Below are 20,687 nucleotides of genomic sequence, written 5' to 3' on the forward strand. Positions count from 1 at the left end.
GAAAGGCGCTAGAGGCAAGTACCAGCATCTGGGCCTAGCGGCAGGGGCGGAGCTAGTTGCTAGGAAGTCCGTGTCCGCCAATCATCTGCTCGGCTCTCGTGGGCGGGCCCCGATTCGCAGCGTCTGTGGAAACGCAGGAGGCGGCCCAGAAGAGGGCAGGAGGAGGTGAGAGGTGGGTTTCCTGACTGGGGACCGTGGCGGTACATCGGGGCCCCAATCCAGGTCCCGGTGGCCAGAGGAGGAGGGGAGAGGCGGAGAAGGGGCTCCCTCACTCCAGCTGAAAGGAAGCGGGCGCCCTTATTTGCCCCTGATGGACAGGGACAGGGACCGGAAGGGGTTCCGGATCCGGGAGGCGAGGGGGCGGTATTGATGGAAAGAGTGGAGGGGTGAGGGGTGCCATTGATCCCAGACTGCCTTGTGGACCTAGCCTATCGGTCTACGTCTTGATCCTCTTCGCTTGGGGCCCACTGGCCGCCCTAGCCTCCCAAGGGTAGCTCCTAATTGCAGCGGGTATGAATCCCCGATTTTTTTTTGGATTAATTTTTCAGCTATTTTAATTTTTTTATATATGTAAAGAGTTTATTTATTTATTTGACAGACAGAGATCACAAGTAGTCAGAGAGGCAGGCAGAGAGAGGGTGAAGCAGGCTCCCTGCTGCAGAGAGCCCGATATGGGGCTCGATTCTAGGACCTTGAGATCATGACCTGAGCCGAAGGCAGAGGCTTAACCCACGGAGCCACCCAGGCGCCCTTCGGCTATTTTAATTTTAACTGCCTCTTACTTAAATGGAAAAATGAGGAACAGCACCTCCTTCTCCCCTCCCTACCCCTTCCCGGGGTCCAGCCATCCTTCTGTAGAGGCCATTACTCTAAAATCAGTATCTGCATTTTAAATTCTTAGCCTCTCATCTGGAATTATCCAAGCAGGCATTAATGTCACTTCTTTTTTTTTTTTTTTAAAGATTTATTTATTTATTTGACAGAGAGAGAGAGATCACAAGTAGGCAGAGAGGCAGGCAGAAAGATAGGGGAAAGCAGGCTCCCTGCTGAGCAGAGAGCCCCATGCGAGTCTCCATCCCAGGACTCTGAGATCATCGCCTGAGCTGAAGACAGTGGCTTAACACCCAGGTGTCCCTTAAAGTCACTTCTTAAATTTAGTTATCCGACTTTAGGGAATGTAGTCTGGAACAAAATTCAAACCAAAAGTTGTTCAGAACAACATTATTTTTTAAAGATTTTTTTTTATTTATTTGACTGAGAGACAGAAAGAGGGGGAATACAAGAAGGGGGAGTGGGAGAGGGAGAAGCAGGCCTTCCGCTGAGCAGGGAGCCTGAAGCAGGGCTCTATCCCAGGACCTGGGATCATGATTTGAGCCCAAGGCAGACGCTTAACGACTGAGCCAACCAGGCACTCCCAGAGCAGCATTTAGAATTGAACAGACCAAAACTAGTAATAGTCTAAATGCCCAACCACAAAATGATAAATAAGATTATATAAGTATGTGGAAAATTGTAAATAAAAGAGTGAGGGTGCAAGAAGTACACTGTAAAAATTGAATGAACATATAGAGTCTTTTTGTTTGTTGCTCACTGTTTATATCTGTGCCAACTTTCAGCTGAAGCATAGTACTCTGCCATCCTTCTAAAATTTCTTTGCAGCTTTCAAATTCAAGAACCACTTGGCAACAACAGCAGGGCCTTGGACCTAGAGCTTTCCCAAGGGAGTTGGCTCTAAATGAACATTTCACATACAGAGTTACTTCTGTTCCTCTTGGGTGATGACTTACCCTGAAGTCAAGAGAGGTGGCATGTTAACAAAAGGCAAGAAAGGGTGATAATGATTTAGGGGAAGCTCAGATCAGATCAGTAGTGATGGTCTCTGTTCTGATAGATAGTAGTCTCCTCTTATCTGCAGTTTTGCTTTCCATGGTTACTCTTACCTGCAGTCAACTGGGGCCTAGAAGCAGATGATCCTCTTTCTGATGGCAGAAGGTCAGTGGTAGCCAAATGTCACATCACAGTGTCTAGGTCATTTGCCTCACTTCATCTCATCACGGAAGCATTTTATCATCTCACATCATCACAAGAAGGGTGAGTACAGTACAATATTTTGAGAGAGACCTCATTCACAAAACTTTAATTACAGTATGCTATTTTAATTGTTCTATTTTATTATTGTTAATCTCTTACTGTGCCTAATTTATAAATTAAACTTTGTCATAGGCATATATATATATATATGTATATATATATGTATATGAAAAACAGTATATATAGGGTTTGGTAATATCTGTCATTTCAAGCCTCCATTGGGGGTCTTGAACATTTCCCCTGTGGACAAGGGGGAGGGGACTGTTGTATTCATCTAATTTGTTCATTTAAAATAATTTTATTTCCCCATCCCATTCTTTCATTCTGTTTTCTCAGAAGTAAGGTAAGTATTTAGATACTCAAAATCCCACATAAGCCCTCAACAGCAGAAATGCAGCCGAAACAATAATTATTTGAATTAAAAATTAAATAATGTTTTTATGACATTCTCTTTAGTTTTTTACTAGTTTTGCTCTATTTAGACAACGTACTTCTCTTTAACTTTTGTGTTCAAAAAGGTGCCCATTGGAATTTATTTTCCTTTACTTTTTTTAATATAAGGAGGGAAGATGACTGCAGGCTCAGTGTGTGTCCCTCAGATCATACCATTGCGAGTGCCTCCCCCCGGAAGAGCCAACCATGAAATTGATAACAATACACTTTTGGAAATGAAATCTGGTAAGAATCAAATGTACTTGAAAGCATGTAAAATAACTGCCATACTCTAGGTTTCTTGGGTTGTTAATTTTTTACTTTGCATGCTTTCTACAATTAGGACCTTGGGAATTTTGTAAAAGTTTCAAAATTTGAAACAGCGTGGTACTTGGTGGTTTATAGAGTGGTATATTTTTAGATGAAAGCAGTTGGCTTTGACCAATTTTTCATTTGTATCAGTAGATAATTAGAGCAATGCCTTGATTCACATTAGCCAAGGTAAGATGTCCCGGTTCGTGCTGGGACTTTCCCAGGATTCTCATTATGTTGCTGGGATAGTAATTTGACCTACTAACACAGGCTTTCCAGTCAGACGTGCCAGGGATTAAATCCTGCCTTGGACAACTTCTAATGATACATTACTTAGCCTTTCTGAGTCTCAGTTTTCTCATTGTTAGTGAGAATAATGTCTGCCATTTGGAGCCACTGTGAGGATTAAATGAGTTGACATGTTATGTGAGGTACACAGCATCTGGCATTTAGTAATGCCAAAATAAATCTTAACTATTATTACAGAAGGAAAGCAGTGAATATATTTCCTGGTAATAACAGGAATTTATATATACTTATACACACGTATATACATATATGTATACACATATATATCTACATATATACACACATATGTATATAATTAACATAAGGAGAAGAGAAAGGTTTTTTAAAGATTTTATTTATTTATTTGACAGAGATCACAAGTAGGCAGAGAGGCAGGCAGAGAGAGAGGAAGGGAAGCAGGCTCCTCAATAAGCAGAGAGTCCAATGCGGGGCTTGATCCCAGGACCCTGGGATCATGACCTGAGCCGAAGGCAGAGGCTTTAACCCACTGAGCCACCCAGGCGCCCAAGAAACCTTTTTTTTTTTTTTTTTTTCTTAATCTCTGTGCCCCGGGTGGGGATTAAACTCATGACCCTGAGATCAAGAGTTGCATGTTCTACTGACTGACCCAGCTGGGTGCCTCAGGAAAGTTTTATAGATAAAACATATGAACAAATACTTGTTTAAAAAGACTTTAAAATTCCAATTATATATTTTGATAGTTAATGTGTAAAATCTGTTTATCTGTACTTCTGGTGACCCCTGTGCTTCCTAGACAAATTCCAACTAAGAATATAATATACTATATCTCCCTTTATCTTAAAAGCTAGTATTATTTTAAAAAATTCTCAAACCAGGGGCGCCTGGGTAGCTCAGCCAGTTGGGTGTCTGCTTTCGCTCAAGCCGGTCATGATCCCTGGGTCCTGGGATTGAGCCCCGCATTGGGCTCCCTGCTCAGCCGGGAGCCTGCTTTTCCCTCCCCCTCTGCCTGTAGCTCCCCTTGCTTGTGCTTTCTCTCTCTCTGTCAAATAAATAAATAAAATCTTTAAAAAAAATTCTCAAATCTGGGGTGCATGGGTGGCTCAGTGGGTTAAGCCTCTGCCTTCAGCTTGGTTCATGATCTCAGGGTCCTGGGATTGAGCCCTACATCCGGCTCTCTGTTTGGCAGGGGGCCTGCTTCCCTCTCTCTCTCTGCCTGCCTACTTGTGACCTCTCTATCAAATAAATAAATAAAATCTTAAAAAAATTCTCAAATCAGAATACAAATTTTTTTTTAAAGATTTTATTCATTTATTTGACAGACAGAGATCACAAGTAGGCAGAGAGGCAGACAGAGAGAGAGAGGAAGCAGGCTCCCTGCTGAGCAGAGAGCCCGATGCGGGGCTCGATCCCAGGATCCTGGGATCATGACCTGAGCCGAAGGCAGAGGCTTTAACCCACTGAGCCACCCAGGCGCCCCCAGAATACAAATTTTAATAAATGTGTCCATAACTCTTGGGAGAAGGTGGGTTATTACTGACAAATGATGATATGAATGATAGAGTATCTAAATTCCCTAATATTTAAAATGTTTACTAAATAAAAAGGTTCTGGGTACCTGGGTGGCTTAGTAGGTTGAGTGTCTAACTTGGCTTAGGTCATGATCTCTGGTTTCCTGGGATAGAGCCCAGTGTAGGGCCCGTGCTCAGTGAGAAGTCTGCTGCTCCTCTCCCTCTGCCCCCCCACTTGTGTTTGCCCCCATTCTCTCTCAAATAAATAAATAAAACCTTCTAAATAAATAAACAAATAAATAAATAGGTTCTACAATTCAATAACAAGAAGAATAGTAACCCAATAGAAAAGTAGGCAAAAGATGTGAAAGGACATTTTATAGAAAAGGAAATATAAATGTCTTTTAAACATAGGGAAATATATGCCTGGCCATCCCTTTACCTACTTGCTGAGCAGACCGTATCCCTTGCTTTATTTATTCCGTGGTATTTAGTCACCACTTGATATCACACATATACCTGTCTATTTTGTTTCCTGTTTGTATGTCCTTCCTAAAAATAGAGGCTCCCTGAGAGCTGGGTCTTTGGTTACTGACATATTCCCCAGTGCCTAGAACAGTGTCTGGCACAGAATAGGTACTTGATTAATATTTGTTGACTGAATGAATGAATCTTACTCAAAAATGTAAGAAATGTGAGCTAAAACTATCAGGTTTTTTTGTTGTTGTTATTTTTTGTTTTTATACCTAGGAGATGGCAAAAATAAGAGAAGAATTAATAAAACACTATAGGGGTAAATATGGGTGGACAGGCACTTTCATGAGTTGCTGGTAACAGTGTAAATTGTTTCAGTGTCTGTGAAGGGAAGTTTGACCCTATAAGCTAAAATTACAAATGCACATATCTTTTGACTGAGCAATACTAGTTCTACATATTTTGTAGGTATTAAAATAACTTTATGCAAAGATATTCATTGTAGTGCTTCTGATGGCAAAAGAAAAAAAGAAGAAAGACAAAGAAAAAGAGCCTAAATATTCATCTGTAGGGGATTGGTTAAATATTGGTTCATTTGTCTAAGGAAAGAACCCAATACAGACATAACAAAGAGTGAGGACACCCTGTATAGCAGTATAGTACAGTAGCCAAGGTAATACTGTTCAATGAAAAAAGATGTGTGTGGAACAGGATATGTTATGTCACCATTTGTATTAAAAGAGAGGGGAAAATAAGAATATAACATGCGTGTATGGATATAAAATATTTTTGGAAGGATACTCAAGACACCACTGATTGCCTTTGGCCATCTGATTGATATCAGGGGTGGGAGAGGGTTTTAATTATATATTCTTTTTCAACTTAAAAAAATTGAGATATAATTAATGTATAACTTTATGTTAGTTTCATGTGTACAGTGTAATGATTTGTTATTTATATGTATTGCAAAGTCATTCCCACAATTAATGTAGTTGCTGTCTATCACCAAAAGTTAGGTTTTTTTCTTTTGATGAGAACTTTTTTTTTTTAATTTTTTTTAAAGATTTTATTTATTCATTTGACAGACAGAGAGCACAAGTAGGCAGAGAGGCAGGCAAAGAGAGAGAGGGGGAAGCAGGCTCCCTGCCAAAGCAGAGAGCCCAATGTGGGACTCGATCCCAGGATTCTGGGATCATGACCTGAGCCAAAGGCAGCGGCTTAACCAACTGAGCCACCCAGGTGCCCCCTTGATGAGAACTTTTAAGATCTCCTCTCTTAGCAAACTTTTCTGACCTCTTGAACCTTGAATTGTATGAATTTATTACCTTTTAAATTTTTCCAAGAAGTATGGGAATTATTTACCAGGTCCAAATAAAATGTAATAAAAACATTTCTTTTTAAAAAACATTTTTTAAAGATTTTGTTTATTTATTTGACAGAGAGAAATCACAAGTAGGCAGAGAGGCAGGCGAGGGGGAATAGCATGAAGCAGGCTCCCTGCTGAGCAGAGAGCCCGATGCAGAGCTCAATCCCAGGACCCTGAGAGTATGACCTGAGCCTAAGGCAGAGGCTTTAACCCACTGAGCCACCCAGGCACCCCTAAAAACATTTTCTTTTTAAGTAGGCTGAACTCACAACCCTGAGATCAAGACCTAAGCCAAGGTCAAGAGTTGGAGGCTTAACTGATTGAGACACCCAAGCGCCCCAATAACACCATTTCTGAAGCAGTGCTCAAAAAATAAAAAATTAGCACCATAAGAGACTATGGACTCTGAAAAACAACCTGAGGGTTTTGAAGGGTCAGGGGTGGGAGGTTGGGGGAACAGGTGGTGGGTGATGGGGGGGCACGTTTTGCATGGAGCACTGGGTGTTGTGCAAAAAGAATGAATACTGTTACGCTGAAAAAATTAATAAAAAGGGAAAAAAAAAAAGAAAACATCAAAAAAAAATAAAAAATTAGCTTCTGCTTTCTTTTTTTTTTTAATAGTTTTTTTTAAAACATTTTTTAAATTTATTTGACAGAGAGAGAGACGTCACAAGTAGGCAGAGAGGCAGGTAGAGGGGGAGAGGGAGGCAGGCTCCCTGCTGAACAGAGAGCTGGACACAGGGCTCAATCCCAGGACCCTGAGATCATGACCTGAGCCGAAGGCAGAGGCTTAACCCACTGAGCCACCCAGGTACCCCTAGCTTCTGCTTTCTAAATGGGTATTGTAGTCTTAAAACTGAGCCCTGCTCTTTTCGCATCAGTGCCTTATTGGAGTGGCACAGTAGCATAGTGGTTCAAGAACATGGGCTCTGGATCCATAGCCAAAGTGAAACCACAACTCTGCTGTTACCAAGCAACCTCCTTAACCTCTCTGGGACTCAGTTTCCTCATCTACACCGTGGGTATAAAATGGGACCTGTCACATAGGCTTGTACACATGCAGGGAGCTAATTCATATAAGACACAGTGCCTGGCACGGAGAAAGAACTCACTTATTGCTACTTACTGTTACTATGATATATTAAAAAAAAATCTCGTTAATTAACTGACCCACAAACATTATTCAGAGACTGTGCTACTTTAGTGTTAATTACAGTTACCTGTTTTGGGTTTTTCAGACACCCCTGATGTCAACATATATTATACGCTGGATGGCAGCAAACCTGAATTTCTAAAGAGAATTGGTTATGGTGAAAATAATACATATAAGTACACGAAGCCTATTACTCTGCCTGATGGAAAAATACAAGTTAAAGCTGTTGCAGTCTCTAAGTAAGTTAAGCACATGGTGATGAAAATAATTGGTAATACAATGACATTACGTTTTGATTTTATTTATTTCTTCCTGTGAGAACAAGTGCAGTATTAGAAGGGCTCTCAAGGCAAAGTTATTTTAATTTCAACATATATCTATAACTTTGGGGTTTTGTTTGTCTTTTACCAAGTTATATGGTAAAGTGCACAAATCACGAGTGTACAGCTTGATGAGATCCTATGTATCTACTGTTTTTCTTTTGAATTCCACATTGGAATTTTGGGAAGGAAGAGCCTTTTCAGGGCTTGGGACCTTTGAAATGATTCATCTGGCTGTGAAGAAAATACTGTTTTTAGTAGATGGTCCTTTTATTCCACAGGACATGGCCTTCAATCACTACCATCATTCTCTGTTATGTTTTGTATTCACTTAATCGGCCTTCATGGCTACTGTCATTTTAATTTGTTGGACATTAGCTCCTTTATTTGTTTCTTTGTCCTTTCTTTTTAAATATTTTTTTGAAGATTTTATTTATTTGACAGAGAGAGACATAGCCTCAGAGACTCTTTTTTTAAAAATTATTATTATTTTTAAATTATTTTCAGTTAGTGGAGGGAGTTTTTTTTTAATTTTTAATTTTTTTTTTTTTTAAGGGTTTTCAAATATAGAGACACCACTCAATTTGGAAACCGTATGTTGTGGAGAAAAAGACTCAAGTGCTTTGCACGTCTGTGTGTCCGAGATAGAGGAATTATTCCGCACAGCAAGACAGGTTTAGCCACATTTTTTAACACTTTTTTTTTAAAAAAGATTTTATTTATTTATTTGTCAGAGAGAGAGAGAGAGAGAGAGAGAGAGAGCGAGCACAGGCAGAGTGGCAGGCAGAGGCAGAGGGAGAGGGAGAAGCAGGCTCCCCGCCGAGCAAGGAGCCCAATGTGGGACTCAATCCTAGGTCGCTGGGATCATGACCTGAGCCGAAGGCAGCCGCTTAACGAACTGAGCCACCCAGGCGTCCCTTTTGAACACTTTTTAGCCCCAAACCAAAACCTGACTTTGAGCAGGCACTTAGGAAAAAAAAAAAAAAGGTGGGCGTGGGCACAGTGTCTCTCCGGGCTCCCCCTGGTGGCTGAGGTACTGCATAGCGTTTGAGAATTAGAAATTCCTTTCTTTTTTTTTTTTTTTAATTAACATATAATGTATTTTTAGCCCAGGGGTACAGGTCTGTGAATCACCAGGTTTACAAACTTCACAGCACTCACCATAGCACATACCTTCCTCAGTGTCCATAACCCCACTTCCCTCTCCCTACTCCCTACCACCAGTAACCCTCAGTTTGTTTTGTGAGATTAAGATGCAGATGACAGCTTTGGCATCTGAAAGTTTTAAAAAATAAAAATAAAAATAAACAAAAATGCTAATACACATTATCATTCTTTATTAAAGACTAGAAAAAAATTGGCTTTCACTCGTCAAACCACTTCTGTCGAAACAATCATCTCAGTTATGAAAAATTAACAAAATACTTTGGTGCCTAATGCTGTAAGGCAGGCCTTTTTATAATTTACAGGTAGTAATAAAATGAAGTAATAATTACTATGTAATTCAAAGAAGTTAACAAAGCTTTCAAAAACATCTAAAATAAGGTCACTCTTTATGCCTCTCACCATCTTGCTCTGTACCTACTTAGTGTCTTTTCTGAAAGCACTCTTAGTAGTTCAGGTATGCTCAGCTCAGGGAAAGTATTTATGTAAAAATTTTTTCTGTCTTCAAGACAGAAAGATTTGTGCTTGTGAGGCGCCTGAGTGGCTCAGTGGTTTAAAGCCTCTGCCTTAGGCTCAGGTCATGATCTCAGGGTCCTGGGATGGAGCCCTGCATCGGGCTCTCTGCTCAGCAGGGAGCCTGCTTCCTCCTCTCTCTCTGCCCACCTCTCTGCCTACTTGTGATCTCTGTCTGTCAAATAAATAAACAAAATCTTAAAAAAAAAAAAAAGAAGAAAAAAAAGATTTGTGCTTGTATGCATTTAAATGAATTTAAATGCAGTAAGTTTTCTTTATAGAAATTATACTGCTTCATTCAAGCCCTTTTCTAGGTACTTACAGTAATTAATTTCTTAATGAGGAGAAAAGGCTTTGAAATGAGAGTGTTAATTAAAGGCCACTAGTATGTTATAAGGAAAAATTATGGTCATGAAATTTTGAATGATTTGGGGAAATATTTATGATTCAAGTGAAAACAAGTTAGGATATATGAGTGCACTATAGTATTTTGACATTGTTTAATAATGTGTCAGTATGGGCGCCTGGGTGGCTCAGTCCTTTAAGCATCTGCCTTAGGCTCAGGTCATGATCCCATGGTCCTGGGATCTAGCTCTGTTGGGCTCCTTGCTGAGCAGGGAGCCTGCTTCTCCCTCTCCCTCTGCCTGCTGCTCCCCCTGCTTGTGCTCTCCCACTCTCTCCCCCTTTGTTAAATAAAACTTTTTTAAAGAATCTTCAAAATGTGTCAGGAGAAAACTGAAGAAGGGCACTACCAGAGGCATCCAGGAGGGAGTGAGTGGTGGGCAAAGAGTGCTCATTGCACGGAGCCAGCCATCTTCTCCTTCCCTGAGCCAGATGGCCAGGGACATTGTGGATGTCTTTGTTTCAAAGGGGTCAGGTTGAGGGGCAGCCCCCCAGTCTCTTTCTGCCCCAGCTCAGTTTGGAAAAGGTACTGACATGTAATTCTTCTCTATTGTAAGCTTTCCTTTTTAAAAAAAAATTTTAAATTTAAATTTAATTAACATATAATGTATTATTAGTTTCAGAGGTAGAGTTCGGTGATTCATCAGTCCTGTATAATACCCAGTGCTCATTACATCACATGCCCTCCATAATGCCCATCACAAAGTTACCCCGTCCCCCATCCCCCTCCCCTCCAGCAACACTCTGTTTGTTTCCTATGATTAAGAACCTCTTATGGTTTATCTCTCTATCTGATTTTTGTTTGGTTCTCATGATTAAATGATTTGGGAACAAAACAACAAACAAGCCCAACTTTAGCATTTCATTGCCTCTGGTGATTCAGTCATGGTTTGCATTGTTTGTGTTGATAATTTTTGTAGTTTCCAAAATTTAACAGTGAGCTCTGCTTTTGTGATAAAAGAGTCTCTGAAATTATCATGTAACCAGTGCTTCTCAACCTTGGCTGCTTAATCAGTTGGCTATTGCTGTATAACCAACCACCCTGACATTTAGTGTCTTAAAGGTTTGAACAATCATTCATTTGCTCATTATTCTGTGGGTCAGCATTTTGGTATACATTTGGCTGAGCACTTGTTCTCTTAGTCTTTCCTGAGGTCCCTGACCTGGCTACATTTTTTTTTTTTTGGCTCACCTTGAGCTGGAGAGTCTAAGAAAGCTTGAGTCACTTTTCTGGTGGTTGGTGCTGGTGGTTGGCTGAGCCTTGGGTCTCCAGCTGGGTCACCTGAGTTTTTTCATTCATCTCCAAAAGCTGTAAGAGAAAGGGCAAGCCTGGATATGCAGATGTTTTTTCTAGTCTCTGCTTGTGTCATATTTGTTAATGTTTCACTGGCCAAAGCAAGTCACTTGGCAACCCCCAAGGTCAATGTGTGATGGGATTCTGTAAGGGCACAAGGGCACCAGGAGGTGCAGATAGAAGACATAATGCCTCAGGGACTGGGATTGTAACATTCTACCACAAGTCCCTCTCAGAATCACCCAGGGAGCTTTGCAGAATCTCCATGCCCAGGTCATGTGTACACTCCAGACCAACTAAATAACAATGTTTTGGGATGGGAGCCAGGCATCAGTATTTTTTTTAAAGATTTTATTTATTTATTTAACACACAGAGAGAAAGATCACAAGTAGGCAGAGCAGCAGGCAGAGAGAGAGGGGGAAGCAGGCTCCCCGCTGAGCAGAGAGCCCGAAGCGGGGCTTGATCCCAGAACCCTAAGATCATGACCTGAGCCGAAGGCAGCGGCTTAACCCACTGAACCACCCAGGCGCCCCTTATATTGCTATTTCTAAAGATACATATTTAAGGCCTCTGTTATCAATCCTAGCAAAATTCCTATGTATTTAAATGAGATTTGGGTAGAGTGTGATTTCTAGCTCCAACGTCAAACTTAAACATTTTTTGATATCACAATCAGGAAATCCTTCTACTTAGCAGGCAGTTGAAGCTAGTTTCTGTGCTCCTCATGGAGGGAACAAGTCCATGGGTAAAAGCCCGTGCTGTGTCCCTGTGGAAGGGACCAGCTATGGTGGGGGAGACAACCTGTACCTTCCAGGAGTAGAGCAAGCGGATGGGAGTCAGGCTTCTGCTCAGTTTGATGGTGGGACTAGAAGCGCACATTTCAGGGAGCACCACGATTATCCAGGATTTGAAGGATCCCTAGATGGAGATATTTGTGGTGTCCAGGAAGTGTGCTAGCAAGGAAGACAGCTGTATCTTGGATGGCAGACCTGGGACCAAAGATGAACATTTAGGTGAGATGGATGTAGGTGAATGAGTTAAATAAGCATCTCATCTAAAAGATCCTCTGTATCTGCAGCCAGATTTCTGTAACTGTAAAACTGAACAAAACAAAGGAAAGCAAAAACCGTGTGCTTCCCCAAAAGTAGCCACCCATAAATCACTCCAACCAGTGAACATGCAGTTTAAATATTGTTAATATTATTACAATATTATATTACAATATAATATTATTTAGATATTGTTAAATACTGTTACACACTGATAGTGCCATTGAGATAAATTGTGTATTTCTGATCTTTTTTTTTCTCCTAGAAATGTAGCTTGAAACTTCTTTATTGCTTAATGTTAAATATTTCTGTTTTGTAATTGATGCTTATGCATTTATAAATATTTACTTGATCAAAGAATCTAAAACTTAAAGCTTCAAAATTTTTTAAGAAACATTAAAAACCTGGCAAGTAAGAGATCTGAGAAATTGCAAAAGAAAGGCTAATGAAACATGAAATGTTTCAGAGACCAATATGAAAATCAGCAAGAGCAAAGCAGACAGAGAACACAAAAGGAAGAAGAGAATGGGAATGAAGAAAGAGTTAAGTGCCTGGGCAGAATAGAATTCACACAGAATCACCTGTGTTCCAGCTGTGAGCTTTCAACACAAATTAGTGGGCATGAGAGTTTAAAATGTTAAATTTGATTCATGGTCATGATGATCATTGGAGGCTGTTGGCTGTCCCCCAGTATCTGTGTTTCCCTTCTTCTAGAATAACAGAACCCATGATTTTTAGCTGGACACATGTTTGCCTGGAAGAAAGATATTTCCCAATCCTCCTTGCAACTGGTCAGAGCAAGGTGTGGCCAGTGGGATGTAGGTAAAAGTGGTCTGTGCAACTTCTAGATTGTGCCCTTAAAGGGAAGAGGTGGGCCCTGCTTCCTGCTAGCTGGAATGTGGATGTGGTCAGCCGTGTTGGCCCATGAAGATAATTTCAAGGTCCTAGAGATGGAGCAGTAAGAAAGAAACTTGACACCATGCACCCATCACCATGGCACCTCTGTACCAGCTCTGAGCTGATTATACCCTGTTGATTCTCTCTAGTTTAAACCACTATTATTTTGATTCTGTGTTACAACAGCCAAGCCTATGTCCCAATATTGTAGGGACACAGCAGAAGCAAATGCCTACAGAGAACATAATCAAGAGTACAGGTGACCAAAAAGGCTGACAATATCAAATGTTGATGAGTATGTGGAGAAACTGGAACCTTCAAATAATACTGGTGGGAATGTAAAATGGAACAACCACAGTTTAGCAGTTTCTAAAAAGTTAGAGATACACTTGACCCAGCAATTCCACTCCTGTATATCTATTCAAGAGAAACGAAAACATGTCCACATGAAGACTGTCATAGGCTGGCCTTGGCCCATCAGTAACCAGTGTTGTAGCTGGACTGGCCCTTGTGGTTCTTATCATGATTGTAAGATATCCTCAGCAGGAACCATCAGGAAACTCTCAGAGACAAGGTTTATTACTTAAAAGTCCTGGAAATTATGTAGCATACCTGGGCCACACAGCAAGGTCACCAGTAGAGAGAGTATATGGGCCTGGGGTGCTGCTTCTATTGGAGTTGAGGTTGGGGGCCTAGGGTCTCTTGGTCTCACTCTTTATTGGTTAATTTAAAACATAAGAGCAGGAATTTGAAGCTTGGGAAGACAACAAACAAACAAGGGCCCCAAATGGTAATTTATGGAAACCAACCAAGGAGCCTGGCGGGGGTGAGGTGGGGAGGTGGGGTTTGAAGATAGCAGTACCCTGGTTCTTTTTTTTTTTTTTTTAAGATTTTATTTATTGATTTGACAGACAGAGATCACAAGTAGGCAGAGAGGCAGACGGAGAGAGTGGGGGGAAGTAGGCTCCCTGCTGAGCAGAGAGCCTGATGCGGGGCTCGATCCCAGGACCCTGAGATCATGACCTGAGCTGAAGGCAGAGGTTTTAACCCACTGAGCCACCCAGGCTCCCAGTGGCCTGGCAGTGGTGTGGCTGGCAGTGTGGTTATTCAAGAGAGCTGTCTTTTCTTGGAAACTTCATTAACACTTTTTCTATTTTCAGGGACTGTAGACAGAGTGGCATTGTAACAAAGGTGTTTCAGGTGGGCTGCGAACCAGCAAATACAGTCTCTTCAGAAAACCATGTCGGAAATGTCCTCAAAGATTCTTCCAAGCAAGCAAGTAGATGTAACACTTTCAGATGGTCACCGCATTCTTGGTTCCTTCTTTCTCAGTGATTCCATCTTCTCTTTCATTTCATCGCCTATGCTCATAGGTTATTATAATTGTGGTCAGTAGCCACCACTATGAAGTGATTGCCCTTCTGTTAGCCAGTCATCCTGCATGTGTTCTATCCTGCACATTAGAAATTCCTCCCCAGCATTATGGCCCATGCTCCATTGTCTTCAGTGACCCCCGCTTACCTATTGAAGAAAGTGATCGGTTTCTGTCTTCAGTCATCCTTTCTCATTGTGTGACTCCCCTGTATATTCCTCCAGCCAAACTACATTGTGTATGCTGTGTTCTGTCACTGCTCCCCTAGCGTCTGGACCTTCTCTTTTATAGTGCTTTGAATATGTGATTACTTTGCTCATCGTTTACCTTCCCCATGCAGAGTAAGTTCCAAGGTGGCAGAGAACATGTCTGTCATACTCATTGCCTTGCACAGAGGAGGGCTGGAGAGGGCAGTGAGTGTATATTTGTTGAACAGATACATCAGACTAGTAGAAATCCTCTGTGACCATAGCTGTTGATTATGCTGAAATCTTCAACCCTGAAAAGCTCAAAGCCTTGCTTCTCCGGAGGATGAACCAGACTTACCTACAAGGGTGTTTCAAACTTCAGTCCCTGGGCTTTGGGCACCAGTGAGATAGATCCAAGGGCCAGAGGATGGGCTAGCTCATGGTAAGGCAATCAACTGAAAAGTCTCAGTCATGGAGGTCTTGGTGGGGGTGACCAGAAGTTTGGGAGGGGATCCCTTCAGCCCCAGGATGGACCAGAGCCCAGAGAGGTGGCTATGGGACCAGAGCAGTGGGTGCAGGCCTAATGTGGGGCTCAAGTATGATTGTGGCAGGGATCTACCATGGGCAGGGGTATCCAGTAGAAGCGGAGCTTATTTGCCTCAGTAGATGCTCAGGCGTGAATCAGGCATAAGGGACTGAGTCCAGGGGGAAGAAAGTCCATGGAGAAGAATATGAGTACTGTGCATGGGCAGGTAGTGTAGTTAAGTCCTATTTTGGTCTGAACCCAACCCTTTATTTGCCTCCTGGATCTGGTGGTCCCTTTGTTATTCCCCAGATTCCAATGATTGTAACATCCTGCCTTCATGTCCTGCTGCTGGCCTTGACTGCTTAAATGGTGGAGCCTAATAGCCAGACATTCTGCCAGCTAACTGGCCCAGATACAAAGCCATGGGTTTCCAGAGTAAGGTGAAACAAAGGTCATTTTGTAAAAACTACTGTAAACCCTTTCGAGTAAGAAGGGCATGCTATGACATTGTCTCTACTTGGCAACTTTTCATTTTCACCTTGCAAATGGGTGTAATCAAGTGATTGACATGCAACATATGTACATGACATCCAACATGTAATCAAGTGATTGACATAGGATTGTCATTCCTAGGAATTGAAAAATGGATTTGTTGGATCAAAACTATGGAAGAAATACAAGAATGCTGAAAATAAACAGGATTGGAATCTTAACCTTAGAAAGTCTGCAGGTATGACATGGAAGGATGAAGATAAGGTTTAATATTCTAAACCACCAAACGCGTTCATTGCTCATGTTCTTGACTACAGAACGGTTGGAATAAGAAATACTGGAATAGAAAAGTAAGATAATCTTAGTGCTATCCTTGCCAACAGCTTAAGACCAAGAGGGATCATCACGGAGTCCAACAAAGTGAGATTTGTTGACTTGTTGCAGTGAGGGAGACCACACAGCAGAAGTATGGGGCATCACACCAAACAAAGGAAAAGACAAGGTTATAGGGATTGGGGGGCAGGTGGAGTCTGGATGAAATTGAAGTGAGAGCCAAGTTTTGACAGGCTCGAAGCAAAGCAGGGCTGCACGTGAACTGTCACCATCATATATGGATTACAAAGGGAACGAGGGCTTTGTTCACCTTGGAAACTACAAAAATAAATGTGGAATGTTGTGTTCAGAGACAATTCTCTGATACTCTGCACCAAGGTTGGAAATTGAGGCTGCTGCTCTGTGTCAAGAGTTGGATGGTTCATTCTTTCTGATAAGATTTTAACCAGCAAGATTTGTGATAATTTCTGGTTTTAGAGAACAAGGTTTCTTAGCAAGTAAGAAACAACAACCACTCAAAGAAGGGGGAAGGGGGTTGTTATGACATTTTATGGCTCCAGTGCGTCCGTAGGAGAAAGAGGGTTTCCTACTCACCCTGCCATTGGATTTCTCACTTTTCTCAGCCTCATGTGGAGTGTTGTAGAATGTAGCAGGGCAGATTTTTCTTTTCTCAGTCTGGGCTAGTTTTTTTCTTTCCCGGTGCTAGTTCACGGAGTGGGGGCTTCTTTATATAATTCCTCCGTCTAGTTCAAGATGTGATGACTGTGGTCCCTCAAAAGGTTTCCACCTATGAAGACATATTTGCACGATTACATATGTAATTACAGATAATCATAGAATTTTTTTTTTAAATAATTGTAGATCTTGAAGTAGGTGAAAGAACTGACTCTAAAACATGGAAGGATCTTCGTTTCTCAGAGAGTCCACTGGAAATCCCATCTCACTATGAAGAATCAGGCTCTAGACCACCCACTCGCCAGTCTCAGGTAACTTCTAAAGAAAATCTTCATGGTACTAAATACCTCCTATATTTTTAAACTTCCCATGAAATCCTTTTAAGGCAATGTCCCCTAGCCTTTTCGCCATTTGTCAGGCACTGTTTCAGTGTTGGGAATATTGTGTTGGACAAGAAAGTCCCTGTACTCAGGAGCTTACATTTTATGCGGGGTGGGAGCATGAAGATAATAAACATGGAAGTCATCAACCAAAAATTTTAGAGTAGTGGGAACGCCTGAGTGGCTTAGCTGCTTAAGCATCTGCCTTTGGCTCAGGTCATGATCCTAGGGTCCTGGGGTTGAGTCCCTCATCAGGCTCCCTGCTCAGCAGGAAGCCTGCTTCTCCTTCTCCCTCTGCCCCTCCCCCCAGCTTGTGCACAATCTCTCTCTCTCCCTCTCTCTCTCAAATAAATAAATAAATAAATCTTTAAAAAAATGAATAAAATTCACCCACAAGTGATTCTAATGGACAGGCATGGTTGAGAATCACAGATGCTAGGATCTTGAGGCCAATAGCAAGGAGTTTGAATTTTCTTCTCATTGTAAAGAAAATCTATTTGGAAGGTCAGACAAGATATCATTTGCATTTAAAAATTAAAAAATTTTTTTTTATCATTTGCATTAAAAATATGGAGATTAAGCTGTAGAGAAGTAAGAGGGGAGTAACATTTAGAAGGTTTTTACTCCAGGGGAGAGATGATGGTAGCTTGGACTAAGGTTGTAGAAGCGGTGGTGGTGGGAGGCATGGGAATCCAGACATGTTTTGGAGCAAGAGCCCCCAGGTTTGGCTGAAGGATCAGATGGATGGGATAAGGGACAGGGAGGAGCCAAAGTTGACTCTGGTTTCTGGCCTGGGCGTCTAGAGATGGTGGTGGTATTAACTGAGATGGGGAAGGCCAGGGAGGAGCAGGTATAAAAGGACTCATTACATATCCAGATGGAGGTCTTAAGTAGACCATTACATGTGCAAGTTCAAACTCAGGGAAGAGGTCAGGGCCACAGATACATATTTAGAAATATCCAATAAAATGATGGTGTTTAAAGCTTGGGTCTGAATGAGATTACTTGCTGACAGTGTATAAAAGATGAAGAGCAGATGGCACAAGACAAAATCCTTGACTTAGAGGTTGAGCAGAGGAGGAAGAGCCTGAGAAATAGGAAGAAAGCCAAAGTGGGGGAAAAAGTGGTGCCATAGAAGCCAAAAGAAGAAAGAGTTTCAAGGAGAAGTGGACATCTATGTCAAATGTCACCAAGGATTCAAATTAGACAAGGACTGGGACTTGCCCATTGGATTTGACAAGATGGAGGTGATTTACTACCTAAATAAAAGCCCTGTCAATAATTTAATTACTGTATAACACAAAGATTCTCTCATACTAGTTGCCTACTACAACTATTCTAGCATCGGGTTTTTCAGTGTTTATAAAATTGTAGTTTAGACTTAGGCATCTAAGGGCAACACAGGAGCCCTTGCTTTCTTCCTCTAATTCTGAGTCCTAAGTAGAGTGTACCTGGAATCACACTGTCTATCCAGCCACAGCTGCTGCTTCTTTGCCTGTGATCCAAGGCTGCTTGTACTTAGCATCAAGTATAAAAAAAGCGTGACTCCCAACCCTGGTTGCACAGAATCACCTGGGGGAACTTTAAATATATATGCCCTCCCAGTTACACCTTCCTGCAATCCTTTTAGATAATCTGATCCCATAAGCCTGGGATGGAGTCCTGAAAGATTTTGGTGATCACTTCAGTCTGAGTATCCCTGGCCTAGAAGACCAGCTATCCTTCTCCCAAAGTCCAATCCTTTTCTTCATTTCCAGTCTCCAGTGCCATAGTGCATCTCAGTGGAACTTCCTGGGTTCTTCTATCAGCCCATGACTATACTTCCTGGCGAGTCACAAAGCCCAGACCAGAGGACCACAGATCTAGTAAGGCCTTCCCAGAAATCTCAGTAAACAAAAGGACACACATCCCTGAAATAGAAGATTGCCCATCTTAGTCTCCTGGAAGAAAGATTCCCTGGTTACCAAATGGACTAATGAGCATTCAACTCCTGTGAGCAGTGCTCACCAGTGCAGCCAGTGTAGTATATAAGAATACTGGTTTTGAGATAGAAAAATACCATTTTGAAGAACGAATGGTATATGACAAAATGCAATCATAACTTTTCGGAAAACATTCTCACATGACCATAATAATCTGTAATGTGTCCAGAAAGAGTGATTTTCTTTGTGTATAAATATTTGGATTACCTTGCGCACCTTTTAAGAGTTAAGATAAAATGAGACAATATGTAAATATTCTAAGATTTAGAATCCCCCAAAACTAGGAACATGGGGACACATTTGGGGAATTTGACTAGAAGTCGAAACACCAAGGGGTCCAGAAAAGGACTGCAGAACATTTATCTCCCACTCTTTTCATTCCTCTTGGCAAGAGATTCTTATCAATATTCCAGCTGAATCCCATCTGACGCATATGTCAAGAAACATCAGAATTAACGATACTGGGTATTACAACATTTCAACAATACCACCAGGGAGACAAGATGTCTCTGAACTAAGTGTCTGACCTTAGGCATCGTTAGGGGCTATGCAGCAGAGTAAATGTAAAACCTGAGTTGGACATAAATGACAGCTGACACAGGGCTTTAGTTTCAGGGCATAAGAGCTGGGGGTTTTCTGGCAACGTGGAATACCTGAGACAGCTGAATGGGTTAGTTATCTCTACTCAGCTCCAGTCAACTATTGACAAGAAAGCCTACAGGCTTAGTGTTGCCACATCTCATGATTTTGCAAGAAAAATCCAGAAACCTGCATCTTTATGTGCTATGATCTAATTTTAAATGTTAACAATTAAATCAGATTTTGAAATGCTGTGTGGACCAATATATTGGGCCAAATGAAACTCAGTGGCGGTCCAGATTTGGTCAAGTAGACCACCACTTTGCAATATCTGGTCTGTGCCATGATGGATCTGACACAAAAGCAACTCAGAACCTCTGACTGCTCCCCATTGCCTGAAGCATAAATTCTGGAGTCCTAAGCTCAGCCCACAGGTATGTGGTGGACAGGGACCCTTTCGGGGTCAGAGAGGCCTGAGTACTTAAGCTAGTTCACATATTGTTAACATGACTTCGAGCAAGTGACTCAAACTTTCTGAGCCTCAGCATCTTCATCTCAAAAATGGGGATGCTGATGATGATGATGATTATTTTTAGTTTCAGAGGCAGAGTTTAGTGATTCATAAGTTGGATATTACATTCCTCATTACATCACGTGCCCTCCTTAATGCCCATCACCGGGTTACACCCACCTCCGTCCAAGAACAAATACTGTGAAAATGTCTGGGCTACCCAAAACAATCTATGCATTCAATGCAATTCCTATCAAAATACCATCAATATTTTTCAAAGAGATGGAACAAATAATCCTAAAATTTGTCTGGAATCAGAAATAGCCAAATAGCCAAAGGAATGTTGAAAAAGAAAACCAAAGCTGGTAGCATCATAATTCCAGACTCCAAGGTCTATTACAAA

The 20,687-nt window shown here is 41.5% G+C and overlaps 1 protein-coding gene across 6 annotated transcripts in view; it reads left to right on the forward strand.

The window, feature by feature from the left end:
- Positions 1-132: 132 nt before the first annotated feature.
- DZANK1 (double zinc ribbon and ankyrin repeat domains 1) overlaps positions 133-20,687 on the forward strand; it is a 64,892-nt gene continuing 44,337 nt past the window's right edge. The window contains exons 1-7 of one of the 6 annotated variants that reach the window (XM_045980129.1): positions 133-165; positions 1,916-2,091; positions 2,653-2,769; positions 7,692-7,845; positions 14,407-14,521; positions 15,966-16,062; positions 17,019-17,143. In XM_045980129.1, the coding sequence (XP_045836085.1) occupies positions 2,661-2,769; positions 7,692-7,845; positions 14,407-14,521; positions 15,966-16,062; positions 17,019-17,143 (600 nt within the window). In that variant the 5' untranslated portion in view covers positions 133-165; positions 1,916-2,091; positions 2,653-2,660. The other 5 variants (XM_045980130.1, XM_045980128.1, XM_045980131.1 and 2 more) reach the window with 5 other exon arrangements.

The sequence above is a fragment of the Meles meles genome, chromosome 16, assembly GCF_922984935.1.
Source record: "Meles meles chromosome 16, mMelMel3.1 paternal haplotype, whole genome shotgun sequence".
In the NCBI taxonomy this organism is placed as follows: Eukaryota; Metazoa; Chordata; class Mammalia; order Carnivora; family Mustelidae; genus Meles; species Meles meles.